Below are 10,834 nucleotides of genomic sequence, written 5' to 3' on the forward strand. Positions count from 1 at the left end.
TGTCTCCGTAGGTTGGCTGGGCGCTGGGGAGATTTGGTCGGGGTCCTCCTGTGTTCTTTGGGTCCTCCTTTTCTTCCTCTGCTGTTTTGGTGGTGTGGTTTTCTTTGGTGGTGCCGCTAGGTCTGGAAAGTTTTCCTGTGTCCGGTGTAGTTCTGGGGGTCCCACCTCCTGGATCACCTGTGCTTGGACTGTGAGGGTTCTTCCTGGTTGAGTGGTGTTGGGTCCTGGTGTGGTTATTCTTCTGGTGTCCCTTTCCGGTGGGCCTGTGGTTTGGGAGGAATGGGTTTGGGGAGGGATTGTGGAAGGGTTGTTTGGGATTGGAGGAGTGTGGGGTGTTGGGGTAGGGGTGGGGACACGGGTGTCGGGAGAGATTGGAGGGTGGGGGGTGGAGGGTGGTGGTGTGTTTGGTCTCAGCTCAGCGATTGTTGTAAGGGCTTGATTTATGTCTGTTTGTTTTAATCTTTTGCCTAGATTTTTTCTTGCCCATTTGGTCGCTATGGAAAAAGCCTTTTTCCATTCCTCTGTTAAGCAGTCGGCGAGCTCTTGTTTAATTTTTGTCAAAAGGGCCCTGTAGTGATTTTCAAGAATCAAAAGAGTGGTGTATTGCCAATTTTTTGCATTCCCTTCCAGCATAAGGGCGGTGTTTGGGCTTGGCTGTGCCGGTTTAATTAAGGTCATTAATTCTTGTGTCTTTTTGGCTATGCTGGCTGGTACCTTTTCAGAACCTGTTATGTTCTGGAGGTGATGTGTGGAGACTATGAATTTGTTTAATAATCTAATTGTTTTAAGGAATTGGTCCCTTTCAAGGGGGTCTATGTGTGTGGGTGTGTTCTGTTCCTCTGTACCTGTCTGGTTCCTGTCTCCTCCGGTGCCTAGTCTGTGGTTTTGACCAGGGTGAGGGTGCGATACTCTGTGGTCAGGTCTCTGGTTCCAATCCCATTGAGGCCAGTGATTCCGCTGGTGGGTCCACTGGCTCGGCTGGTTCCAGCGGTTCCCCTGGTCCCAAGGGTATGGGTGATCTCTTCTGTGGCTCCAGGTCTGATCTCTCATTCCTGGTGGTCTGTTCCATGGACCAGGCCTCTCCTGGTTCCTTGTTCCCTGATATCTGTTTGCTCCTAGCTGGTTCATATTTGCAACGTTTCGAACTCTGTTGTTCTTCGTCAGGCTGTTGTGATTCTCCTTGTGAGAATGGCTGGCTGGCTGACTGCTGACGGGAGGCATGCGATAATCCGACAGACCTTTTCTCCGACTATGTGGCATCCGCGTGCGGTTAGGGTTAGGGTGCGGGTTTGGTTCGGGTTTAGTATTGAAACGTCGGAGCGCTGCGCTGTCGGAGGAATGCGCTGTCGGACTAACGTACTGCACCCACTGCTGACTGTGAGGTTCAATTCATAAAGGTCTCACAGGTCATTTTATTACCTGTGTAGGCCCTATAAAGAGAAGAATGCATTCGCCATCTGTTTTGAATAAGGGGTGTCATGTTTTGCAATTAATTAAACTTACATAGACTATTTCTGTTATTAAGGCTTTGTGATTTCTATCAGACTGTGCAGGGCAGAGGCGTCTAATCTCTGAGTTAGGGTAACCGCATACCCTCGGATTAAAACTATTTCTTAATTCCATTTAAATATGTGTTTACACTATATTTTATAACTAAGGGATAGATGCTAAAAAGATACAGTCATGGAACCCAGTTAGCATATCCACAGTTCTGATGTTCACACCTCCAATTTGGAAGACAATTAGCTCCCTGTTGATGGTCCAATTGCTGATGGCTCTTGGTATCAATGTGTCTCCATTAATATTCTCATTTAGTCTTTGGTATGACCCCACACAGATCTCCCAAACTCAGTGCCTTAACCTTCATTAGGCTTAATTCTAACCCTAATATTATACATATAATTAAAGACATCATTCTAACAGGGCCTAGTGAGGTCAATTCCTCATCTTGTCTTCATGATTAAATCCTCATAACGGTAGAATGAAATGGACAAACACCATGAAATAAGTGAATACACTGATAGTACATATTATTATGTGTTTATATTGTACTCACAGAGCAGAAGGTAGATCAATGGTAACTCCATCCTGTGTTGCTGCTCACTGACTGACTGACTGACTGACTGACTGACTGACTGACTGACAGACACAGTGTTAGTGACAGTTATAACAGAGACAGATCTCCTTCTACTGCTGCTGTTGTGGTGAGAAGGAGGACCCTATACTGAAGCAAGTGGTACGCTGATGCACTTATTTCCTGCCCATCATCATCATCTGTATGTAGCAAGCAGCTATTACAGATATAACGGATGCATTTCTGCATCAGAGGAAGTACAAAGCGCTGTGGTTTCTAGGTGTGAAAACAGCCCTCTGTCCTCTGCTCCAGACCTCACTATGAACACCCACCATAATATGATGTTAGTGCAGAGTATACAGCAAACTACTTCACTGTTAAGACAAGTTGTTTAAGACTATTACCAGTGGAGTAAAACGTACTCAAATGTTTCACTTAAGTAAAAGTATCAATACGGCAATGTTACATTACAGTACATTGATAAAGTGTATGTGAAGATAATGTTCATAGACTAACATAACTCTGTCACCATGACAACATCAAGCTTACTGTACAGATACTATGAGGCAGTGGTTGGCAATAGGCGGCCCGCGGCCCAGTAACGGCCCTACAGCAATTTGTCACGTCATCAGCAGACCAGCGGTGTAAAGTAATTAAGTACACATGTACTCAAGTACTGTACTTATTACAGTAAGTACACTTTTGAGGTATTTTTGAGCGGTGTAGCCGCTCCTATAAGTGGGTTTGGGACCTATCCGTGGCGAAAGTTTTTCTTTCCGTCGCGAAAATTTGTCTTTCGCTGTACTGTGATTGGCTGATTGGCTGTGATGTACTGTGATTGGCTAGCGAGACGCATGGTGAAATTAATAACTCATAAATAGTACCACTCACTTAAAAAAAAAAAAAAGAATTTTGAAGTGAGCTTCCATCACTGTGATGACCACTGTTGTTTTTGAGCACCGAGCGGTGCAAATATACAAGTGTCACAGCAAAGGGTCTGAATACTTATCTTTGCAGGATGTGCTGTGATTGGCTAGCGAGACACATGATGAAATTAACTTAAAACTTCGCTCATAAATAAATAGCACCGCTCACTTCACTTCAATAGCACCGCTTACTTAACTGGAGTATTTCCAATTTTCAATACTTTAACCTCTACTCCATTACATCTCAGAGGCAAATATTGTACTTTTTTACTCAACTACAATTATTTGATAACGAGTTACTTTATAGATTTTTATTATCATTACAAAACATACATTGACCACTTCAGTAAATACACTTTGGCTATTTTGTATTAAATATGTTTATACATTTGTTAACTTGTGAAATTGGACATTCTCCATGATGAGTACTTTTGGTACTTTAAGTATATTTTCATGTCAATACCTTTGTACTTTTACTCAACTACATATTCAATACCTGACTTTTTCCTCTTTAGACTTTTATTCTTTTGTTGTTTTTTGTTGCTTGTTCTGTATTTTCTTTATCTTATATTTATTCAAATGTTAAAATGGTAGGCACAATAAACTAAGGCCTACCCCAGCCTACACCTTTTTGGTCTATGTTTCACCAATCTGGGAACCCATTGTCAAAGAAAGAAGGAAAAGACAGCGCCATCTGTGGAACCTGTTCTTGAGAGATTCATGTTTCACTGATATATGTCATCATATCAAACGAAGGCATTGTATTGAATAGCTTTTAATGACCAAAATAAAACTACTATTACTACTGCTAGTAGTTTTGTATGAAGCCTTGTTCTGTTATTGCTGCTAACTAGCAGGTTAAATGGTTTGTGTAATAGTACATGTTTAGTGTAGTAGGAAATGTTTAGTCTGCACACACAGAGTAGCTGCAACCAGTCAGTCCAGTTTAGGCTCCATGCTACGACTGTGTCGCACCCTGAATAACAGATCCACAAGCTCACAACGCGTCGTATCTGCAATGCATTGTGAGTGTGTAGATCTGTGGAAGTGGATATTATTTTTAATTATTACTCCCATGACTTGTCCTACCACTGCTATGCCGATGACACTCAGCTGATCCTGTCATTCCCCTCCTCAGATACAATCCACATGTATTTTGGTCTGGCTCTCTCCTTTAAGTAAAAAAGAAAAAATACTTTTTCCACCACTGGTACCTACAATGGGGAACACGGGGGAGAACATGCAGGTGGTATACCATACGTTTCCTTTCTGAATACAAAGACCTTGCTGTTGCAACGCCTGGGATTCGCCCCCAGGTCTCCCGCGTGGAAAGCCAACATCTTAACCGCTAAGCCAAAGGGATGTCTCTATCGCTCGGGGGAGATATTAGACTTTCAGGCCATCAGGCTGAGGTAGTGAACCACTCTGTTACCACCTGATTCGGATGCTATCAATGCATTGAATGGGACATTATCACCTTTTATTAGACCGTTGAATGGGCGAAGTAGGCAACCTACTTACCTACCCGCGATTTATCAGACCATTCATTGGGTGTTATCAAGACATACTGACCTACCAACGGAGATGACTTAAATAGTTCGGTTTTGGTTGTTTTGGTTTGGGACCATGACGGAGGCGCGTAGTCTCAGGCGAGCTGGAGCCCCGCGAAGGACCACCGAGGGAGCTAAAGCGACCGAGTTGCCGTCCTGAGCGGTGCGACGTTCGCCTGAGCCTACTCAGCGCCGTTGGAGTTATGTACCGATAGGCACAGAATCGTAAATATTGTTGTGGGGACTGCTCCGCCTCCAAAGTAGGTCAGTAGCTCCTGATTACGCCCAATGAATGGTCTGACAAATCGCGGGTAGGTCCGTGTATCGCCTACTCGTCGCCTACTCGCCCATTCAATGGTCTGATAAAACGTGATAATCTCCCATTCAATGCATTGATAGCATTCGAAGCCGGTGCTGTTACACTGTCCCTAGCCTCCATCTCCAGGCTTTTATTTTCCTTTTTTGCGCGTTTTGCTCAAAATTAAGAGCCTGGACCAGCCTGTTGACGTTCCTGGTATAGGAAGTGGGAGTCGACGTTTAATTTCCCCCAACCAACCGGATTGCAGTGGGCGTCGCTCCAAATGTTGTGACGTCAGGGCTCTCAATGCCGCACATTGGGGGAGGAGGAGGAGGAGCGCGGGCGGGGCTGACGGACAGATCGGTGAACCAATGGGAGCCCACGGATGTTTTCTCCGGAGATTTTGAATCCGCCCCTCTAGACCAGATATCAGACGGGCTAGGGCAGCCTACACCAGGGGTCTTCAACAGGGGATCCGGAACCCCTAGGGGGTCCTCAGAGTTACTACAGGGGGTCCCCCAAATCTTTGTGTGATATGAACTTATTTTTGAGCGGTGTAGCCGCTCCTATAAGTGGGGTTGGGACACCTCATTAGTACACCCTTCGCTGTACTGTGATTGGCTCATAATAGCACACCCCTCTACAATATTACACCCCTAGCTGTACTGTGATTGGCTGACTCTATTGGCTCACTCTATTCAGCACTGTGATTGGCTAGCGAGACACATGATGAAATGAATAACCTATAAATAGGACTATGCACTTAAAAAAAAAAACTTTTCTTTAAAGTGAGCTTCCATCACTGTGATGACCACACCGCTCACTTCACACTGGGTGTGAATTTTCTTTACTTTAACCACTTGAACCCTAGTATCCCTTTTCTGAGGAGAACTTTAGCCAAAAATAGCAGATCTACAAGCCCACAACGCCTCGCGCTGCGAGGCGTTGAGAGCTTGTAGAACGGCTATTTGTGGCAAAGAGGCTATAGGTGTAGAGGGAAAAGTTTATCTGAAACACAATTTTATACAACATAGAGTAGGGGGTCCCGGCTTCATCTCTCTCTCAGCTAGGGGGTCCTTGGTCTGAAAACGTTGAAGACCCCTGGCCTACAGAGTCACTGCACCAGTCTGTATGTGATGTAGCGCCCGGCCGTCTCACTGGGTCTGATGATCTTCACCACCTGTCCCCTCTTCAGGCCGAGGTAGCGGGCCACGGGGTCCACTCTCTGGATCCTCGGCAGCTGACTCTCCTTCAGTTTGTATCTCACCAGCAGCTCGGTCACCTCCTCCTTGCTCATGACGATGTGCTCCGGAACGAGCTCGTGCTCCGTGATGTTGATGAGCAGCTCCTCCTGCAGGAAGTGTTCCAGGACGTACTTGGGCGCCATGTCGACCAGAGCCTCCTTGGCCGACGGCGTCATGCCCTCCTCGGTGACGATGACGGCTCGCATGATGTTCTCCTCCTGCATCCTCTGGCAGATGTTCTTGATGTTCTTGATGCCGATCTTGTGCTCGTCCGGAAAGAAGACGAACATCTGGTCGGTGGGGTCGGCGTTGTGCGCGACCAGCACCTTGAGATCCTTATACCGCTGGGGGCGACCCTCGCTGGGCTTGTCTCCGAACTGACTCTTGAACTCGTCGAGGGTCTGGTCCAGTTCGTCCTGGGTCACCAGGTAGCCCCTGTCGTGGCACAGCTGATTGATCGTTTTGCGGATCTTCCACAGCTTGTACGTTTCTTCCTCGTCGTCTCCTATTTCCCTAAACCTCCTTGAACTTTCATCCATCGTCGGCCTTGAACCCTAATGACTTGATTGGGACGTAAACTTTGATTTAATTTTGTGACGCCTGTGTAAACAGTGAATACTTCACAAGAGATAGCACACATGACATTCTTGCACTCTGTGCGGCCAGGTTTTAAGTCCGGTTGGACGCTCGTTGTGGCGTCGCTGTGATGTCACTGTGATGCCATTAAGATGGCAGCCATGCCTGGACTTCCATGCCGGTCTTGCCCTAATCTCTCAAGACAGATTCAGAGCTCCACAGCTGAATCTGTCGGGAGCTCCTGTTACAACGTGTATAGTTAGGAATGTTGGGAATGTAAACAAAGACACCTGGACTGGAAGAGGAGGGTTGAGGGCGGACCTAACGGCCAACATCCTGTTATCCACATTCTATTGGGAGGTCCCCCCAAAGTCTAATCCAATAGCGCTGTTTCTTCCTCTTTTTTTTGAGCGGTGCAACCGCTCCTATAAGAGGGTTTAGGACCCATCCGTGGCGAAAGTTTTGCTTTCCGTCGTGAAAATGTGTCTTTCGCTGTGACGCCATGCTGTGGAAAACACGCCCGTAGGCTAAGCTTTGCAGGATGTGCTGTGATTGGCTAGCGAGACACATGATGAAATTAACTTCAAACTTCGCAGACGCGCTGTGATTGGCTAGTGAGACGCATGATGAAATGAATAATAATGTAAAAAATGTAAGCGCGTCACTTCGCAGGACGTGCTGTGATTGGCTACCGAGATGCATGATGAAATGAATAACTCATAAATATCACCGCTCACTTCACACTGGGTGTGATTTTTTATTATGGGTTCCCATATTGGTCTTGCTGATCTATGTCTATGACATCAGACTGGCCTCCAAGTTCTCTGATCGTCAACACCGGGTAGAGATAGCACACTAATATCAAACAAATATGGATGCCGTGAATGGCCTTTTTAACGGCAGCCCCAGATGTCTTAGGGGCATAGGCACCATATTTCAAAGGTCCAAACGAGGGGGTCCTTGTCAAGCAGTGTAAAAAGCCAAATGATCCGGCCCACTGGACGGAGCGGACGCACGTATAGGTCCTAATCTATGTCTCTAACTTGATCTTCCACAGTCTTGACTCTGTCCAGAGACCAGGCAAGTGGGCCAGAAGTGCTCGGAGTAACTGTGGGTCTATGATCAAAACCATGGTGCTGACCTGGAGATCTGATACTTCTGTCTGCCATTTCTCTCATATTGTGCTCAGTGCATTCCTTATATGTGATGAGGAGAAATTATCTAATGATCTGATGCCAGCGCACTGACACCCGCAGAGACGCAACACATGGCACACAAGGCACACACACACACACACACACACACACACACACACACACACACACACACACACACACACACACACACACACACACACACACGCACATACACACACACACACACGCATACTGTCGCTGAGGGCGAGGTCTGCATCATAAATATAAATAGTATAGATAGGAAGATAATGGTCACTACTAGTGTATAGGGTAATAGCTACTGAGACTATGGAAACATCATTTCCCTAAGGGTATTGCATATGGTGAAATAGTGTGTAAGAATAGGGAACGCAACACACGGCACACACACACACACACACACACACACACACACACACACACACACACACACACACACACACACACACACACACACACACACACACACACACACACACACACAGTCGCTGAGGGCGAGGTCTGCATCAGTTGAGACCCTCCTCTGAGAGGACCCACTGCCGCCGGTGGCCCCCCATCAGGCATTTTGCCTAAACAAACAAACAACACATAGTGCCTAGCAAGAGGAGACTCCCAGATGATGCAATGCCCCACCATAGCCAGCTTCAGCGTACAGAAAGCAGAAGTTCAGTATTGCCTCACAATGACACACTCTACAGCAGCTCAAGTGCACTGTTGCCCAATATTGACAGGCCAAGGCCAAGTTCAGCAGACAGTATGCCCAGAGCTATGACGCTAACAGACGAAGCCATCAGCACACTGATGCTAACAGACGAAGAGATATTAGAACATGTGGTGGGCACCATAAATGCTGGAAATGCAGTCGCCGCCCTTAAAGGAGGAGTTCACCCAAAAATGACTTATTTTCTATCAATTACACACCACATGAAGCCTTGATTTCATCGATTTATTTTTGTTTTTGTGGCATTCCTAAGACAATAATTTGATGACCGTGTGTACTTCCGGTAGGAGACACAAATAATCTACTTTGTGTCTCCTACCGGATATATTAGCCGGTAGGAGACGGGAATCAAATTATTAGCTTAGGAATGCGACAAAAACAAAAAAGAATCCATGGATTCAAGGCTTCATAGGGTGTGCAATTGATAGAAAATAAGTAATTTTTTGGGTGAACTCCTCCTTTGATGCAGAAAGAGCAAATGTAGAAAGACATATCGAGGAACTAGGATAAACAATCGCTACTCTTAATGCAGAAAGGGTGAATGTGGAGAGAAATATTGAGGAGTTAGGAGGAACAATGAGAGAAAGAGAGCGTCAGAGGGCAGTGATAGAAATGAAGTGACGATGAAGGAGAGGAGGGAGAGGAGTTGCAGCAGGAGAGAAACGAGCACAGTGAGGAAGCAGGGTTCAGATTTGGAGATGGACCTGGACGACCTGACCCTCCGGCAGTGACATATATATATATATATATATATATATATATATATATATATATATATATATATATATATATATATATATATATATAGTTTGTATATTAATGATCTGCCATCTGTCTGTCCATCCGTCTCCATACGAATGTATGCTGATGACACAGTTCTCTACACACACATGCGGCAAACAAACAACTAGCAGCAGATAAATTGACTGCAGCCATGGTCCATGTATCTGATTGGTTGAGGAACTCATGTTTACACCTGAATACAAACAAAACTGTTTGTATGTTTTTTTCATGCAACTCCACAGACACTGTTTATCCTGACATTATCGTCAATGGAAACAGTATTAAGGTATGAATTTAAATATCTTGGAATCACACAAGACGGTTTTTGAAAATAAATCATTTTTGAGAAAAAAAAAAAAAAAAACTCACAGCATCTCACACAAACACTCACAGCACCAGGAGATATCATTTTACGAAGATTTAGACTCCAATCCACTTCCTGGTTAACTTATGACTTCAAAAGCCTGTATCTCGGCTCCTCAAAAATGGTTAAAAATCCTGGCACTCAGTGTACTCTGTTTTAAAAAAAAACTGGCACCCCATGTGTTAAAAAAAACATTAAAAATGTAGCCAATACAATCAAATTCAATCTGTCTAATTTCAGGCACATAAGACCATATCTAACAAGAGACGCAGCCAAACTCTTCATGCATGCTATGATTTTCTCACACATCACATGCTGCTTCACAACCTGGTCACAGACAAATCTAACCACTCTCAAACCCATAGAATCACTTTACAAACAGACATTAAAAACACTTGATCAAAAACCCAACCGTTACCACCATTGCCGTATAGTTAAAAAGTATAATATATTTAATTTTGTAGGGATAGCCATATCACCATTGTTTTACAGCCTGCTCAGGGACTACAGATGAAAATTAGCCAACTCTGGCTAACTCTGGCTCATTTACGTGGATGTGATAAACTGACATGTTGATTATTGTGCACTGTCCCTGGTAATTAAATAAATACATCTATAAATTAAATAAATATCCTTCCCCTGCCAGCATAAGAGAAGAGTATGAGGTGACCACCCCAGAACTGGGGAGTACCTCCCCCTCCCCCCTCCCCCCTCGCACCCACAACACCCCCATAAGAATGGACGTGAACAGCCCATCTTGCGGCACACTCTGGGTGCGTTCTGAAATACAGCACTGAGCGCACTGGCCAATACAAACTAATAGGCGAGTGCACTCCCGGTGCGCATTTCCGAACGCACCCTTTATTCCCCCTCTAGCCCATACTATTCACCTTGTTCCCCCTGTAGCCCATACTATTCACCTTATTCCCCCTGTAGCCCATACAGATGTGCCACTTCAAAACTTCACATGTCCTGCCATCGCCAAGACAGTACATTTTCAGGGGATTCCCAGGGCAATAAGAGGGACAAAGAAGGGCATTTAAAATGCTGAATTATTTTGATGATCACTGCTTTTATGATGCTAATTAATTTGAGCAACTGGTCAAATCACCTTTCGCCTCAT

The 10,834-nt window shown here is 45.1% G+C and overlaps 1 protein-coding gene across 1 annotated transcript; it reads right to left on the reverse strand.

Annotated features, from left to right (window-relative positions):
- Window positions 1-5,962: 5,962 nt before the first annotated feature.
- On the reverse strand, window positions 5,963-6,316 carry LOC311052779 (DNA-directed RNA polymerases I, II, and III subunit RPABC1-like; the record flags this gene model as incomplete). The annotated part of the gene is made up of 1 exon (XM_084067985.1): window positions 5,963-6,316. The coding sequence occupies one exon, from the start codon at window positions 6,314-6,316 to the stop codon at window positions 5,963-5,965; it is 354 nt and encodes a 117-aa protein (XP_083924111.1).
- Between the last annotated feature and the right edge of the window lie 4,518 nt (window positions 6,317-10,834).

The sequence above is a fragment of the Gymnoscopelus microlampas genome (assembly GCF_963454915.1).
Source record: "Gymnoscopelus microlampas genome assembly, chromosome: 9".
NCBI classification, from domain to species: Eukaryota; Metazoa; Chordata; class Actinopteri; order Myctophiformes; family Myctophidae; genus Gymnoscopelus; species Gymnoscopelus microlampas.